Raw genomic sequence first — 18,309 nt, forward strand, 5'->3', positions numbered from 1 at the left:
GGCTTCGATTTGATATATAATATACTATAGTTGTCCTAACTCTAGGCGACGCGACCACGTGCTCCATGCGGATGCATCGCAATGAAAAAAATTCAGCGTGTTTGAATTTGCAACCAGCGAATTCTGGGCTGTTTCCGACCCAGTTTGCTGCCCAGAAAATACAGATTAGAGGCTATAAAGTGGGGGAATGCATCCATTCATAGAGGAGGGCTTTCACATTCACAATTTTAGGAGTAGATGTAGTTTTTAGAGAGAGAGGTTCTCTCCTCTCTCTTAGGATTAGGATTTAGGACTTCTCTTAGTTTTAGGAGTGACTCTCAATCCCAGGTTCAGTGTTCTTTTATTTATTTTCTCAATTTAGTTTATGAACTCTTTATGTTTGGATCGATTTCCTTAATTAATGTTATTTGAGGTATTTTCAGATTTAAGATTGCTTTGCTCTATTTATATTGATGCTTTTAATTTAATTTAGATATTTTCTTCCTTTTGGCTTTGGTCAAGTAGGGGTGTGCAAAAAAAAACCAAAATGTGGTTAACCGGTTAAAAACCATAACCACATTTTGGTTAACCAGTTTTATAAAATAATTTTAAAAACCATATCCATATTTTTTAAAATAGGTTAACCAAAACCAAATAAAAAAAACCGGTTTTTAACCGGTTAAAACCGGTTAACCAAATTAAAATAAAACCTAATTTCACTTCTTCTCCTTTTCGACAAATCCTCTTCAACAAAAACAAATCCACTCTTCACCACTATCAATATTTCTTCTTCTCTGCCTCTCGTCGGAGCTCGCCGGTGGTTCGTCGGCCTCTACCTCTTCGAGTTCGAGTCTTCCGTCTTCACTTTGATTCGAGACTCTGTCTCTCTGCCTCGACCTCCCATTCACGACTCTGTCTTCTCTCTTTTCGGTTCTCTTCTTCTTTTGTTGGTGGCTCACCGGAGCTCATGCTCATCAATTGAGGTAAGCCTCATCCTTGCCCTTGGTTCTAAGTTCTGAGTTTTATCTGGGTTATTTGTTATCTGGGTTTTTTCTTTTTTGTTGATTTGTTTTGTTTTGTTCCTTCATGAGTATACTGACTTCTTCACTTCAATGGATTGAATGTGAAGATTTTAAAATCTCTCAGTATTGAACATTTGAACTCTTTATTTCAATGGATCCTGCTGTAAGTTTCTTCTTCACTGTGGTTCACTTTTTGTTGAAAAATATCTAATTAAACTAAGTAGTAGTTGAATCCTTGATGAACTGATTGCCATGCTCATTTATTATTTTTTTGTTTCATGCATGTACCATAATATATATAGTATATATGTAGCGCTAGTTGTTTATATACAGTGTATGAATTTTCAAATTGAACCCCCCTAAAACTTGATTTCATAAAAAATCTACTTGCTGATTTAAGCCAATACGTAAGTGTTCTATATGTATTGTGCTACTTGGTTATATATATATATATATAAAACAGAATATGGTTACTGAGGCTAACTATAATCACTAACTAACTAATCAATATAACCAACAACCAATCTCCTAATCTCTTATAGGAATTAGAATTAGATAGACTAGTAGTTGAAGTTGCAGGGATGAATGATGAATTTGAACAATGCTGCATAAGAGGGATAGTAAGAACACTTCAAATGGTGACATTGATTCAAGAACTTTAGTAAGAAGTGTATTAACTCTGGTTCAATTAGCAATCATATGAAAAATCATTATTTAGTTGAAGAAAACTAACTTATCTTATATATGTTTTCGGCTTTGTTGTTCTGATTTTTGTTGTAAATAGAATTTTGTTCTGAAAAATCATTAACTGTGTTCTGCCTTGGCCTTCTTTTTCTTATCATTATTTACTGCCTTGAATCTCTCGCTCTAGCAAGTAGCAACTATAGTATAGGCAATGGAAACAACTCAAGATCTTAGGACTTAGGAGTGCTTGCTTTCACTAGTCCCCACCTTAATTTGTCCACAAAATCCTATTTCTAGATTAGAAGTAGCCATCTGTTTTGTTCCTGAATTTCCAGAAAAGCTATACTTGGTTGCTTGAATGAAGAAAAAAAAGAAAAGCTTTGCTTCTTGTGGTCTTATGAGGAAAATGAAGAGACAGATCAATGTAGTGATTAGCAAAAAAACACAATGACAATAGATGATTTCAACAGTATTTTAGAATGTGGGCCCTTGGTGCGATGTGATATTTTTATTTCAGTGACAAAAGTGATATTTATCAGCAGTTTCTTGCAATGAGTAAGAAAGAAACTAAAGTGTAAGTGTCAAACTAGGAGTTGCTTTTTGGATGCTTTGGTTTTCTGCGGAGGCTTGCTTTTATTTTAAACTTGTTTGGGTTAAAAAGAAGTGAAAGAAAATAAGCAAAGCGTTCTTCCATTCCTTTTCTATGTGCTGGTTAACATTTTGATCATTATTAAAATGAAAAGATGGGTGAAAAGTGAGTCAAGGAGTTTTTTCTTTATGTTCTACCAATCTAATTATTACACATTTCTCTTTTTCAAGTTTTGGCTAATAGCCTCTCTCTTCATATTATGTAAGAAGCTAATGTTATATGAATTAATTTGTTTTTGGTGCTAGTATACTATATGGATATTTACATTTTAATTTGTATATATTTACAGATTTAATATTGTTAAAGTATTTAATAATTAGATTTTATGGCTTCTTTTTCAGAATGAGGTAGCCAATCGTGATGTTCCCATTTCAGAGTCTGCAGAGCATTCAACTTCTACATTACCTCCTCTCCCAACCACATCATCTGAGCGCAAAAATCGATCAATAGTTTGGGAGCACTTCAAGAGAACCCCTGATGATGAAAGTAAGGCTCAATGTCAACACTGTTTAAAAGTGATCAAGTGCGGGAATGGAACAAGTGCAATGAGATCACATTTAAAGATTTGCATAAGCAATCCCGGTTCAGATAGAGGAAAACGACAGAAAACAGGCACATCGCCTAGCCCAGAAGCACAAGTGGGTAGGTTTGATGCAGAATATGCTCGGGAAAAATTGATATCAATGTTTGTTCGCGAGGAGCTTCCTTTTCGATTTGTAGAAAGTCAAGGTTTTAAAGAATATTCAGCGGCCTTGCAACCAGGATTCAATACTCTTTCATGTTTTACATTGGCACGTGACATCTTGGTGCTCCATGAAACAAAGAAGGTTCAACTTCAAAAATACTTTTCCAAATACGGAGGAAGAGTTTGTCTTACAACTGATAACTGGAGTTCGTGTCAAAATATGGCGTATATGTGTTTGACTGCTCATTTCATCGATGTGGACTGGAAGTTGCAAAAGAAAATACTAAATTTTTGCCAAGTCACCGGCCACACGGGAGAGATTATGGCTCAAAATGTTGAAGCTTGCTTGAATAGCTGGAAGTTGAACAAGATTTTGAGTTTGACAGTTGATAATGCATCGTCTAACGATGTCGGAGATATGTATTTACAAAGAAGACTAAATTCTTGGAAGAGTTCAGTTTTGAATTGAGAGTATTTCCATATGCGGTGTTGTGCGCATATTTTAAACCTGATTGTGAAGGATGGATTGAAGGAGATTGATGATTCGGTCGCCAAAATTCGAGATGCTGTGAAGTATGTCAGATCTTCAAATTCAAGATTAACTAGGTTTAAGGCATGTATTGCACAAGAGAATATTCCACATAAGACTCTTGTTTGCCTAGATGTTGAAACGCGATGGAACTCTACATACTTAATGTTAGTAGCAGCCTTAAGGCATCAGAAGGCATTTGAGCTATTAGAGATGCAAGACAAAAAATTTGTTGAAGAATTAAACAAGGGAAGAGGGGTACCTTTATTTCAAGATTGGGATTATGCTAAGTCCGTCTTACCATTTTTAGAGATGTTTTACGATGCTACACTTCGCATCTCTGGATCCTCTTATGTCACTAGTAACTTATACATGAAAGAAGTGTTTGCTCTTGGAAGGAGGATTCAATAATATCGTGATGATGATGATTTGAGCATAAGTCTTATGGCAAGTAAGATGAAAGCAAAATACAACAAGTATTGGGGAAATGCAAAAACTATTAACATGTTGTTGTTAATTGCCGTAGTTCTAGATCCCTGCCATAAGTTAGATTACGTTGAGTGGTGCCTAGTTAATTCTTTTGGTGTGGAAGTGGGCGGTGAATTGAAGACAAAGTTGTCTTCTTGTCTTCATTCACTTTATAATTTAAATCAAGGTGCAGATGAAGGAAACCAAGATGATACCCTCTCCCAACCGAGTGCAAGTGATAAAGCCAAAGACATTTATGATATGGGGTTATATCGTCGATCAACCGGTCGCAAATCCAATCTTAAATCTGAGCTTGATCATTATTTGAATGAAGACTGTGAGCCAGATAATAAGCCTTTGGATATTCTAGGATGGTGGAAGGCTAACTCGAATCGGTTTTCCGTCCTAGCAAATATGGCACGGGACATATTGGCTATACCAGTTTCAACAGTAGCTTCCGAGTCTGCTTTTAGTATGGGGGGAAGAATCATCGATCAATATCGTAGCTCATTGACTCCTAAGATGATAGAAGCCCTTGTATGTACCGAAGATTGGCTTAAAGGAGATTTTTTCTCTTCTCTTGCACCTGAGAATTTCGAAGAGCTTGAAAAGGTCGAGAATAAAATTAATTATGTAGATTCAAATGATGAATAAAATTAATTAAATTATTCTATTAGTCTTTATAAATTTTTTAAAGTTATAATTATAGTTTTTTTTACAGATTTGATTTTATCAGAGGACATTACTTGTTCAGTGGGTCCAGGTTCAATTGCGCTTGAAGATGACTAGAAAGTTTGGATTGTTTATGTTTTCTTTAGTTATGTTCTAAACACTTAGGTGGTAAAGATATTAGACTTGCTTTTTCATATATGATTAGACTTGCTTATGTTTATGTTTATGTTTATGTTTATGCTTATGTTTATGTTGGTTTGTTTGAGACTTTGAGGCACAACTTATAGCAGTTGCAATGTCAATTTTGGATGGGGACATTGGTGTCAACAATTATAGCAGTTGGAATGTCAATTTTGTGAATAAGATGAAGGTCTTAGTTGCAGTGGCTTTGAAATGTGTAGAGGAAGACAAAGATGCAAGACCAACTATGAGCCAAGTGGTTGAGATGCTTCAAAGCCATGACACAGATCCTTAGTGTTGAAGCTATACTCACCAAAACTTGCTAGTCTGGGTCTTTTGAGCTTGATTTTTCACTTTCTTTTTTGCATCAAGAGTATTGTACATAAACTACATCCAATTCTTGAGTTGCAGTTGTTTCTTTCTTAGGCAGTTAGGCTACAGGAGAAGAAAGAAAAATTAATTTAGATTACAAAAATTAATTTAAAAAAAAAGGTAAAAAAATTTGGGTTTTTGTATGTGAAAAAATTAATTTTTGTGTAAAAAATGGTTTTTAGGTGTAAAAATAAATTTTTTTGTGTAAAAACCAGTTTTTTGATATAAAAACCGGTTTTTAATGTAAAAATCGGTTTTTTGGTGAAAAAACCGGTTTTTGGTGTAAAAACCGGTTATTTTTTGAAAACCTTTTTTTTAAAATAACCGGTTAAAAACCGATTTTAAATTTTATTAACCGGTTAATAACCACTTTTATAATGTAAAACCAATTTGGTTAATAACCAAGACTATATTTTTGGTTAACCAAAAAACTGGTTTGGTTTTTGGATTAACCAAACCATGAACACCCCTATGGTCAAGTGATTGGTAACACTTGAGTTATCAAACTCAGCAAGTGATTGAAATTGGCAGATTCTGATTGAACTAGGATTGCTCTAAAACTAGTCTCTCCACAGGAGTTGACTAGGACTTGAGAATCAAGCTAATCAGTCCACTTGATTTACCTTCATAGTTAGAGGTTAACAAAGTGGGATTAAAACCCAATTCTCTTCATACCTAATAAGGATAACTAGGATAGGAATTCCACTTTCTCATACCTTGCCAAAAGTTTATTTTACAGTTATTTATTTATTCTTAATTACCATTTAAATTATTTGCCATATTTGTTCCTCATTTTTGAAACCCCAATTCTACAATCTCCATAACCAATAATGAGAACATACCTCCCTGCAATTCCTTGAGAAGACGCCCCAATGTTTAAATACTCGGTTATCAATTTTAAGGGGTTTGTTACTTGTGACAACCAAAACGTTTGTAAGAAAGGTTGATTGCTTGGTTTAGTAACTATACTTACAACGAGAGTTTATTATAACTTCTAAACCATCAATCTTCAGTTCATCAAAATGGCGCCGTTGCCGGGGAATTGCAAATGTGTGCCTTATTATTGGTTATTGTAAATATTTTTCTTTTTGATTTGTTTTTATTTTTATTTTTATTTTTGCTTTTTCATAAATTAAGAGGTTATTGTTTTTTTTATTTAGTTATTAAATTTTTTTTTTCAAAAATTTGTTCTTCGTGTTCATCTTGACCTTCAAGTTGTTCTTAGTTGTTTTCTTCGTTTTGATCTAAAAAATTTTAAGTTTGGTGTCATTTTATTGTTTTTCTCTTTCCTCATTAAATTCAAAAATATATTTTCTCTTTATTTTAATTGAATTTTGGAAATTTGCATAAAAAAAAATTCAGATTTTTATTTTAAAATTTTTATCTTATCTTATCTTATTTCAAAAATCAAATTTCAAAATTTAAAATTAAAAATTTTCAAAATTTAAATTTAAAATTTTTCAAATTTCAAATTTCAAGTTTCAAAATTCAAATTTCAAAAATTTAAAATTCAAATTTCAAAATTCAAATTTCAAAATTTAATTTTCAAATTCAAAATTTAAATAACCTTTTAATTTAAATTTATTTTTATTTTCGTTTTAAATTTTTATTTGCTATTATGAACTCTCACCCCTTTGGCTATGAGTCTGGTTACACGTATGTTGCAGGAAGAAGAAATTACAATGAGAACAGGCATCAAGGTTGGAACAATCAAAGATGGGAGGAGGCACAAGGATTTGATCAACCCTCATGGCAACAACCACCTCCAATGAACTATCAACAACCACCACCATATGCCTATGAACCCTTTTCTCAACATGACTTGGGACCACCATACTCACAAGCTCCTTTCCACCATTCACCTCCATATGACCCTAACCCTCAACCACCATACCAACCACCTTATGAGCCATATGAACCATATATAGAACCACCCCAATTCCAACCCAATTACTCACAAGAACCACCACTTCAATATTCACCATCTCCATATCCATCAATCCAAGAGCACTATGATCCTATTTATGAAAGCCGAGTGCATCAAGAGACAAAGGATCATTTCAAGGAAACAGTGGATCGATTTCAGGCAACCATTCGTCAATTGGAGCAAGTGATAAATCAATTAGCTTCTCGACGTTCGGAGACTCAAGGAACCCCCATGGCTTCATGTGGACAATCTAATGAAGAATGTAGCATGAAGGAGATACTAGAAACTCCAGTGAACAGTACGGAGCATGACTTTGTACTGGAACAAGTGGAGGAAGCCGGAATTATTGAAGAAGAAGAAGTGGTTGAAGATTTAGGAGATGCAGAACCTCCATGGGAAAGTCAAGTTATCAAGCCTCCTTCAAAGAAGTTTGAAATTGATGTTGAGGAGGGTGTACAACCTCCAAGGCATATCACAGTTGAAGACTTGGAAGAGGTTGATCAAGAGATGGAGATTCAAGAAGAAGAAGCACAACCTCCCATGCCCTTGGAAAGCAATAAAGAGAAGATTGAATTGGAAGAAAGCTACCAAGAGGAAGAGGTTGAAATTGAAGAAGCTTACAAAGAGGTGGTAATTATCAGAAAAAAGCACAAGGGAGTGGAGCTTGCAATTTCATTAGAAATACCTCCCCCTAAGTTGCCATCATCCTTCACAACATTCAAGTGGGTAAAATTTATATCCCTTAGCTTTCTAATTCCACTTGAATATGGGCTACTGGAGATGGATGGTCAACTTAGAGCTCTTTGTAACATTAAGAGTAAGAGGAAGATGGCCAGTGGTAAGAATTGTCCTGCAAGGTTCATCATGGTTGGAAGCTTTAAGTTTAAACGCAAAGGTTGGTGTAAAGCTCAACTGAATGAGTCTAGGAAGCTGTTTGGTAGCTGCAGTGAGAATTCAAATTACTTATCACCCAGTTGGAAAAATACAGATCCCGACAGAGATGGGTGTAAAAGCAAGATTTGGGATCCTAGAATTTGCTCGGACACTTGTTACCTCGGGAGCCTAAGAATCTGTTTGAAGCTTCTTAAGGGTTTTACATGCTTAGTTTGGGACCCCGGAGGTTACTGGAGATACAAACATTGGTGGAGATTCCTGGATGAGTTCAAACACAAGCCACCATAACAGGGAGCTCACCAAATGTCCAACTTAAGGACTTTAACTAAAAGTGCTAGGTGGGAGACAACCCACCATGGTATAATCATTCATTTCTCAATTTTAATTTTATTTCGTTTTGTTTGTTTGTTTTTTATTTTATTTTATTCTATTTTTATTAAACCTGGAATTATTCATAACATTCATATTAGCACTGCATTTGCATCTGCATATTGCATAAAAAAAACATGCACGCGACGCGGCAGCGTCGCTGACGCGTCCGTGTCACTAGTGCGTTGGGGAGAAAAGAATTGAACAGAGAGTCACGCGAAAGCGTGGCTGGAGGCGCGCCTTTAGCATAATTTGTCCCCATGCGACCGCGTCGCTCACGCGACCGCGTCATGTGGGAACTTTGGCCTCCCACGCGACCGCGTCACCCACGCGGCCGCGTGCCATGAAAATCGACGTAACAAGGGTGTATGGCCAAAAGTTGAGCTGGAATTGGGCTGGACTCGTGCTGGAAGCCCAAGCCCTCCGACACAAACGCGTGCCCCACGCGGCCGCGTCGTTTTCCAAAAATGGCCATCCACGCGATCGCGTCACCCAAAATTTGGCAAAATAAGATTTTGAACAGAGAGTTGTGCGAGCGCGAGGATGCCCTCGCGCCAGTAGCACAAAACGTGTCACGTGACCGCGTGACCGACGCGACCGCGTCGATTAACTTAAAAGCGCATGTCACGTGACCGCGTGCCCCACGCGTCCGCGTCGCTTGCGCCGCACAGCTCAACCTAAATTGCCAAAATATCTTATCTTTCTCTTCCCCAAATCCTATTTTCTCTTTTCCCTCCTTATTTCTTCCTTACTTCTTCTTCCCTTCTTTCCCTTCTCATTCTTCTTATTTTTATTTTTATTTTATTTTAATTTATTTTCATACTTTCATTCATTGCATTATTTTCATTGGTGTTAGAAATTTATTTGGGTCATTATTTCTATATTTTACTTGTGGATTATTAGAGGAATTATTTGACAATTATATATTACTTTTTAAAGGATTGCTTGCATGTTCAATTTAATACTTTCAAATAGCTTATTTACCATGCATGCTATGTGTTTGTGAAAACGCCCGTATGGCATTGTCCACTATTTTTAAGATTTCTTTTAATCTACTACTATAAATGCTTGTTTTTTACAAAACTCTTTTTATATTTTATTAATTAAATATAATTGTTATTACAAACATGTTGTTAGTTTGAAAGACTTGGTAATCTAACTTGGACATTGAATGCTTGATCTATGCTACTCATGCCTTTGCCAGCATGCCAATAAATACCTTGCATTCACTTGTCATCATATGCACTAGCTATTTTCCATTGATGACTTTTCACATGTACTCATGAGCGTGTGTTAACGTCATTCTTCTTTATTGTGCATTGATTACCACCTTTCCCACTCTCTTCCTTGCTCTAACCCTTAGCTTTAAAAGTCACTTTCTTTTTTCCTTTTCAGGATGGCCACCAAGAAGGGTAAAGAGAAAGCTACTCCCAAATCACCGGCAAGGAAAGGAACAAAAAGAGCCCCAGTTGAAGCAACCCGTCCACTTGTATATCTTAACATGCACCGAGGACGGTGCAATCTTTAAGTGTGGGGAGGTCGATACCGATCTCCATGGGTTAGTTATTTCCTAATTCAACACCAATATTTTACTTTATTTGTTAGTTCATTGTCGCATTTGCATGTTTGATTGCATATTTATTTGATTTTGTGCATATTTTACCACTTGGTTGAAGTAATATTTTCTTTTTCAAGAAACCTTTTAGAGCATTTCACTAATTTGAATAAAAATTTAATGTTACACTTGTTTGAAGAAATATTATACTGGAACATGGTTTAGAGCTCGAACACACAAAACCTGTGAGATTTTTTTGAGCCTATGTGAATTGGTTGTATTTTACCAACCAATATTTTATTTTTGATATTTGTTTTTCTCTCTAAAATTGTGATCTTTGTCTTGCTTGATTCTATATTTCCATGGTTTGATGTATGCATACACTTACATGATTGAGGCCTTTGTTTCACTGAGCTTACATACCCATATGGCCTTACCTTTTTATTATTCTTTGCAAACCAATGTTGAGCCTATTATACCCCTTTGTTCTTTACTTTAGCACATCATTTACTCTAAGCGGAAAACAATAATGTCCTTAATTTGAATCCTTAGTTAGCTTAGACTAGTGAGAGTGCTCATAAATTAAGTGTGGGGAAGTGAATTTGGAAACATTTGGTTTGAGAATTGAGTATGTTAGAATTTTCTGAAAATGTGAAAAAAATGTTTAGGATATGATTCATGCATCCAATAATTTAATCATATGCATTGAAAAAAAAAGGAAAAAGAGCAAATAAGAAAAAGGGGACAAAATGTCCCAAAGTAAATGTTGAAAACAATGCATATGTACTGTACTTGAAATTAGAATGCATGAATATGTGGAAAACATGGTTAATGGATGGTTAGATATTGTACTATGATTACATGGATTGTCTAAAGTTAGGTGGAAAGTTTAAGGTAATTAAGGATTCAGATTTTAGTCCACTTGGCCAAATACAATCCTACCTTGACCCTAACCCTATTACAACCCTTAAAAGACCTCTTGATATGTGTATCTGTGCATTAGATTTATGTTGATTGTTAGATGAAAAGCAGGCCTTAGAAAGCAAGGTTAGTGGAGAATTGAGAGAATCGAACCTAAAACACTTGAGTAATTAGAGTGCATACACTTCTAGTGAGGGTTCGATGCTCGATTCTTTGTTCCCGGCTGTCATGAGCTATTTTCTTCCACAAGTCTATTTGTACTTCATTTTTATGATTTGAATTAGTGAAATCCAGTTTACATTTATTCTTGGAGAACTTATTTACTCTTAACCAAGTAAGTAAAAGCATTTAGCATGTAGTTGCATTCATAGGTTGCATTTCATACATTCTATCATTCCTCTTCATTCTTTATAGTTTCTCTTGAGCTTAGCATGAGGACATGCTAATGTTTAAGTGTGGGGAGGTTGATAAATCACTATTTTATGGTTTATCTTGTGCTCAATTGAGTGGATTTTATCAACTCTTTACCCACTTATTCATACTATTTGCATGATTTTACATTTGCCTTCCTAATTATGTGCTTTGATTGAAAACATGCTTCTTTGGCCTTAAGTTCCCTATGTTTAAACCTCTCTTATTACCATTAGATGCCTTGATATGTGTGTTAAGTGATTTCAGAGATTACAGGGTAGGAATGGCTCAGAGGATAGAAAGGAAGCATGCAAAAGTGGAAGAAATACAAGAAGTTGGAGAAATTGCTAAGCTGTCCAGCCTGACCTCTTCGCACTCAAACGGCTATAATTTTAGCTACAGAGGTCCAAACGATGCGGTTTCAGTTGCGTTGGAAAGCTAACGTCCGGGGCTTCAAGTTGATATATAATATGCCATAGTTGCCCTGACGCTAGGCGACGCGACTGCATGCTCCATACGGACGCGTCGCAGTGACAAAAATTCAGCGTGTTTGAATTCGCAACCAGCGAATTCTGGGCTGTTTCCGACCCAGTTTGCGGCCCAGAAAACACAGATTAAAGGCTATAAAGTGGGAGAATGCATCCATTCATAGAGGAGGGCTTTCACATTCACAATTTTAGGAGTAGATGTAGTTTTTAGAGAGAGAGGTTCTCTCCTCTCTCCTAGGATTAGGATTTAGGACTTCTCTTAGTTTTATGAGTGACTCTCAATCCCAGGTTCAGTGTTCTTTTATTTATTTTCTCAATTTAGTTTATGAACTCTTTATGTTTGGATTGGTTTTCTTAATTAATGTTATTTGAGGTATTTTCAGATTTAAGATTGCTTTGCTCTATTTATATTGATGCTTTTAATTTAATTTAGATATTTTCTTCCTTTTGGCTTTGGTCAAGTGATTGGTAACACTTGAGTTATCAAACTCAGCAAGTGATTGAAATTGGCAGATTCTGATTGAACTAGGATTGCTCTAAAACTAGTCTGTCCACAGGAGTTGACTAGGACTTGAGAATCAAGCTAATCAGTTCACTTGATTTACCTTCATAGTTAGAGGTTAACAAAGTGGGATTAAAACCCAATTCTCTTCACACCTGATAAGGATAACTAGGATAGGAATTCCACTTTCTCATACCTTGCCAAAAGTTTATTTTACAGTTATTTATTTATTCTTAATTACCATTTAAATTATTTGCCATATTTGTTCCTCATTCTTGAAACCCGAATTCTACAATCTCCATAACCAATAATAAGAACATACCTCCCTGCAATTCCTTGAGAAGACGACTCGAGGTTTAAATACTCGGTTATCAATTTTAAGGGGTTTGTTACTTGTGACAACCAAAATGTTTGTAAGAAAGGTTGATTGCTTGGTTTAGTAACTATACTTACAACGAGAGTTTATTATAACTTCTAAACCATCAATCTTCAGTTCATCAAAGAATATGAAGAAGGAAAGAAGAAAGTAATAGATATGAAGAAAGAAGAAAGAGGAAGAAAGAAAGAGGAAAGAAGAAATAATTAGGATTGAAAAGAATTAGGATTTGAGGGGTGGATAATTTGAAATCAGGCACTGAGGTGTTTTAGTTGTGCGTCGTGTGCGACGCGTATGCGTGCATCACGCGTACGCGTGGATTGCGTTAATTTCAGGCGACGCATACGCGTCTGGGACACGTTCGCGTGGATCTGGGTGTGTGAATCGTGCGAGACCAGCCCCGCGCACACACAACTCTCTGTTTGTCTTGCATAGTGGCCAAAATTGCTTGCGACGCGTGCGTGTTAGGTTCGCGCACGCATGGATGACCATATGGTGAAAGTGACGCGTATGCGTCAGGGACGCGTACGCGTAGGTGAATTTGTGCTTTTAGCACGATACCATCGCCAGGCCATCGCAACTCTCTGCCAAACACATATTTACGCTGAATTTAAGGGTGACGTGCACGCATCATCGACCATTTTTTTTTGAAAAATGTAGAATGCAGAATGAAGATGCTGATGTAGACATTATGAATGAACACTAAGAAAAACATAATGGAATAAAACTAAGAATAAAGCAAAACAAAATAAAACTAAGACTGAAAAAGAATGATCATACCATGGTGGGTTGTCTCCCACCTAGCACTTTTAGTTAAAGTCCTTAAGTTGGACATTTGGTGAGCCCCTTGTTATGGTGGCTTGTGCTTGAACTCATCCAGGAATCCCCACCAATGTTTGCAATTTCAATAGCCTCCGGGATCCCAAACTAGGCACATAAAGCCTTTGAGCAAGTTAAAGCAAGTGACAAGGCCCCAAGAGTGTTGATTGTTGGGATAAATTCCGGGGTCCCAAACCTTGCTTTTGCACCCATCTTCTTGTTGACCATCTTTGTTCCAACCGGGTGGTAAGCAATCCGAATTCTCACTGAGGCATCCAAACAGCTTCCTAGACTCATACAATTTAGTATTCTTCCAACCATGATAATTCAGCCGTGAGCTTCCTACCACAATGAACCTAGGATTGTGTTGCCAACCACTAACCATCTCCCTCTTACTCTTATAGCCATAAAGAGCTCTAAGTTGTCCATCTGTGTCAAGCAAAGCATATTCAAGTGGGCTAATTAAGCTTAGAGATGAGAGATTTACCCACTTGAATGAAGGGATAGATGGTGATGGCTTTGGGGGAGAGGTCTCCAACAACCTTGGCAATGTGATCTCCAGCTCCATTTCTTTGGACTCTTCTTTGACAACTGCCACCTCTTTGCAAGCTTCTTCAATATCAACCTCTTCCTCTTGGTAGCTTTCTTCCAATTCAATCTCTTCTTCATTGTTCACCAAGGACATGGGAGGTTGTGCTTCTTCTTCTTTAATCTCCATGTCAAGTCCAATGGGAGAGGATTCAAATGTAGATAAGAATTTATCAATGATTGAATCCATCTCTTGATCATCCCCTTCAAAGTCTTCAACCATGATATGCCTTGGAGCTTGTACACCCTCCTCAACATCAAGTTCAAACTCCTTAGAAGGGGGCTCTATGACTGGGCTTTCCCATGGACGTTCCGCATCTCCTAAGTTTTCAACCACTTCTTCCTCTTCAATGATTACCGCTTCCTCCAATTGTTCCAATATAAAGTCATGCTGCTCACTGTCCACTGGAGTTTCTAGCTTCTCTTTCATGCTGTGTTCTTCAGTAGATTCTCCACATGAAGCCGTGGGAGTTCCTTGAGTGTCCGAAATTTGGGAAGCTAATCGATTTATCGCTTACTTCAATTGATGAAGGGTTGCATAAAATTGATCCACTGTTTCCTTGAGGTGATCCTTTGATTCTTGTTCTACTTGGATTGCATGATTAGGATCATATGGCTCTTGGGTCAATGGATATGGACATGGTGCATATGGAAGTAGTGGTCCTTGGGAGTAATTGGATTGGAATTGAGGTGGATAAGGGTTAGGGTCATATAGAGGTGAATGGTTGTGGGTGGCTTGTGAGTATGGTGGTTCAAAGCTATGTTGAGGAGGTGGTTCATAGGCATATGATGGGCTTGTTGGTAACTACAAGGGGGTCCATCATATCTATCATCTTGGTACACACCTCGGAATGGCTCTTGACCATAGTAATTTAGTGGGCTGGTTGTCACAAAAAGGTCCACCATAACTATTGTCTTGGCATGCATTGTAAGATGGTCGTTGTCCATGGTACCTTGGAAGGTATTGTTACCGAAAGGGTTGATCAAATCCTCGTGGCTCCTTCCATCTTTGATTGTTTCGACCTTGATGCATGTTCCCATTATAGCTTCCATTCCTTACAATAGCATTGGAACCAAACTCAAAGCAACAGGGGTGAGAACTCATAGTAGCTAATAAAAATTAAAAACAAAAAAAATAAATAAACAAGCAAAAAGCAAATATTTACAATAACCAATAATAAGGTACACAATTGTAATTCCCCGGCAACGGCACCATTTTTGACGAGAGGACTTTTGCTAGTAAAGAATTTCATAGAAATAATCACGTTGCAAGTATAGTTTCTAAATCAACAGAAAATCCTTTCGTACAAAAGTTTGGTTGTCACTAAGCAAACCCAATAAAAATTATAACCGAAGTATTTAAAACTTGGGTCGTCTCTCAAGGAATTGCAGGGAGGTGTGATTTATTATTGGTTATGAAAAAGTATCTTTGTGGGTTTTTGAAATAGGGAACAAGAAAATAAATTGGCAGGAAAATAAATTAATTATCATGAAAACCATTGCAAGGTATAAGAACTGGAAATCCCATCCTAGTTATCCTTATTAATTGTGATGAGAATTGCTTATTGCTCCCACTTAGTTAACCCTTACTAAATAAAGGAAAGTCAAGTGGACTAATCAATTTGATTTCTCAAGTCCTAGTCAACTCCTATGGAAAGATTAGCTTTAGAGGGATCCAAATCAATCAGCAAATTCTAATTTTCAATCAACAAGGAGTTTGATAACTCAAGTGTCACCAATTACTTAACCAAAGCAAAAGGGGAGGAATCTAAATTAAATTAAAACCATCAATAACATGAATTGAAGAAAGCAATCTTAAATCTGAAATACCTCAAATTATATTAAATAGAAATTCAAATATAACATGAAGAGTTTATAAACCAATTTGGCAACATAAGTAATTAACAAAAGAAATAGATAAACCAAAGTATTAGAATCAATAAAAGTAGAAAAGAAACTAAATTAAAGGAACATTGAACCTGGAATTGAAAAGACGAAGAAATCATAAATCCTAAAACCTAAGAGAGAGGAGAGAGCCTCCCTCTCTAAGAACTACATCTAAAAACCTAAAAAATTTTGTATATTACGAATGAATGATTGATTCCCCCACTCTGTAGCCTCTAATTTGTATTTTTTAGGCAAAAAAAGGGTCAAAAACAGCCCAGAAATCGCCACCAGCGATTTTTGATACGTCTAGCACGCGGCAATGTCACGCGTACGCGTCGTCCACGCGTATGCGTGGATTGAATTTTCTCCAGGTCAGGCGTTCGCATCACCTAACAGCATGATAACTATGGAAAATTATATATTATTTCGAAGCCCCAGATGTTATCTTTCTAACGCAACTAGAACCGCCTCATTTGGACCTCTGTAGCTTAAGTTATGGTTGATTTAGTACTAAGAGGTCAGGCTGGACAGCTTTAGTAGTTCCTTCAGTTTCTTGTGTTCCTTCCACTTTCGCATGCTTCCTTTCCATCCTCTAAGCCATTCCTGACCTGTAATCTCTAAAAACACTTAACACACATATCACGGCATCGAATGGTAAAAAGAGGGGATTAAACATAGCAAATTTAAGGCCAAAGAAGCATGTTTTCAATCATAGCACAAAATCAAGAAGAAAAATATAAAACCATGTAATTAGTATGAATAAGTGAGTAAAGAACTGATAAAAACCACTCAATTGAGCACAAGATAAACCATAAAATAGTGGTTTATCAAAGGCATACAAGGAAAGCATAGTAAATGTGCAAGGACAATAAAATCTAATAACTACCAATTGCAAGGAAAGTAAAATCAACAACTCAAATCATCAATAAAGGAACATTAAACATTAAAGCATTCAAGAAAAAGATATAAGGATGCATATGATCAAGAAGCACAATGCATTAAGATAAATGCATATAATCATCCATCAAGATATTGCCTAATAAAAGGAAATGAAGCAAATCACATGGCGGCCAAATCATGCAATTCAAGAATAGTTAAAGTACTTTGAAGGCAATGTCACACGTGCTTGTCGTTCACAAAATTAAGCATGAAGAGCTCAAAACCAAGTAATTATTATAACCTCAACAATAGAGTCCAACAATGAAGATTAACAACAATGATGTTAAACTAACATCGCATCAATAATCAGCAGCAAAAGATGGTAAACAAGATGAACAATCCAACACTAATTATGAAAAATAGAAAATTAAACAAAAATTAAACTAACCAAATAACTGACTAACTAAGTGACTAATGGTTGATGGTGTTTGGAAGCGTTGGATGAGGAGTGGAAGAAGGGAAGAAGAAAAAAGAAGGAAAGAAATGGAAAGAAGATGAGAAAATTAAAGAAGTGTATGAAGTAAGGTAATCCATGCGTACGCGTACATTCACGCGTGCGCGTGGGTAAAATGAAATGGACGCGATGCGTACGCGTGCATCACGCGTGCGCGTCGATGGGTTATTTTGAGAGCGACGCGTACGCGTGATCTGCGCGTACGCGTGACCTGGCTTGCGTATTTCGCACAGTGTTCGCGCGCTGTTCGTGCAACTCTCGGGAAAATGGCTTGGTGGTGAAAATTTGCAGTCCACGCGTACGCGTGGGTGACGCGTGCGCGTGGATGGTCGAAAATGCTTAAGTCATGAGTACGCGTGAATCATGCGTACGCGTGGATTGGTACCCTGTTTTTCAAAATTTTTTTTATGTTTTTGCACCAAACCAAGCATTCCAAACTTCCAAATAGCCACCAAAACACCATAAAACCTTATTAAACATACTAGACTCCCAATTAAACTCAACTAACTAAACAAAACATGAAATTAAACCTAAACCTCCAATGTTTACAAAGAGGAAAAAGGGAAAAATGTTACCATGGTGGGGTGTCTCCCACCTAGAACTTTTGTTTATTGTCCTTAAGTTGGACATTTGGTGGGGGTTCTTGCTATGGTGGTTTATGCTTGAATTCATCCTTGAATCCCCCACCATTGTTTGCATCTTCAATGTCCACTGGGATCCCAAATTAGGCGCACAAGGCCTTCAAGTAAGCTTAGGTAGATGACAAGGCCCCAAGAGTTTTGATTATTAAAATGAATACCAGGGTCCCAAACCTTGTTCTTACACCCATCTTCCTGTTAACTACCATAGTTAAATTTGAGTTACAAAGCTTGTGAATTCTCAATTAAGCATCCAAACATTTTCCTAGACCCATGCAATTTGGTTTTACACCAACCATTG

General features: G+C 36.7%; 2 protein-coding genes across 2 annotated transcripts; both read left to right on the plus strand.

Moving 5' to 3' along the window:
* Positions 1 to 1,152: 1,152 nt before the first annotated feature.
* Positions 1,153 to 3,959, plus strand: LOC112757061 (zinc finger BED domain-containing protein RICESLEEPER 2-like). Its single transcript, XM_025805659.1, has 3 exons — positions 1,153 to 1,164; positions 2,676 to 3,428; positions 3,540 to 3,959. Exons 1-3 carry the CDS (start codon positions 1,153 to 1,155, stop codon positions 3,957 to 3,959), a joined length of 1,185 nt encoding a protein of 394 aa, XP_025661444.1.
* Positions 3,960 to 3,992: 33 nt separating this feature from the next.
* LOC140180119 (zinc finger BED domain-containing protein RICESLEEPER 2-like) lies at positions 3,993 to 5,163 on the plus strand. The gene is made up of 2 exons (XM_072220515.1): positions 3,993 to 4,557; positions 4,955 to 5,163. The coding sequence occupies exons 1-2, from the start codon at positions 3,993 to 3,995 to the stop codon at positions 5,161 to 5,163; spliced, it is 774 nt and encodes a 257-aa protein (XP_072076616.1).
* Positions 5,164 to 18,309: the final 13,146 nt, after the last annotated feature.

The sequence above is a fragment of the Arachis hypogaea genome, chromosome 16, assembly GCF_003086295.3.
Source record: "Arachis hypogaea cultivar Tifrunner chromosome 16, arahy.Tifrunner.gnm2.J5K5, whole genome shotgun sequence".
Classification (NCBI taxonomy): Eukaryota; Viridiplantae; Streptophyta; class Magnoliopsida; order Fabales; family Fabaceae; genus Arachis; species Arachis hypogaea.

What these genes read in the sequence shown, in the direction of transcription:
- LOC112757061 (XM_025805659.1), top strand. An exon ending in ATAATGCATCGTCTAACGAT is followed by an intron (nt 3,429 to 3,539) that starts GTCGGAGATATG and finishes CTGATTGTGAAG; the next exon opens with GATGGATTGAAGGAGATTGA.
- LOC140180119 (XM_072220515.1), top strand. Translation starts at nt 3,993, where the DNA reads ATGGCAAGTAAGATGAAAGCAAAATACAACAAGTATTGGGGAAATGCA. An exon ending in GATGATAGAAGCCCTTGTAT is followed by an intron (nt 4,558 to 4,954) that starts GTACCGAAGATT and finishes GGTTTGTTTGAG; the next exon opens with ACTTTGAGGCACAACTTATA.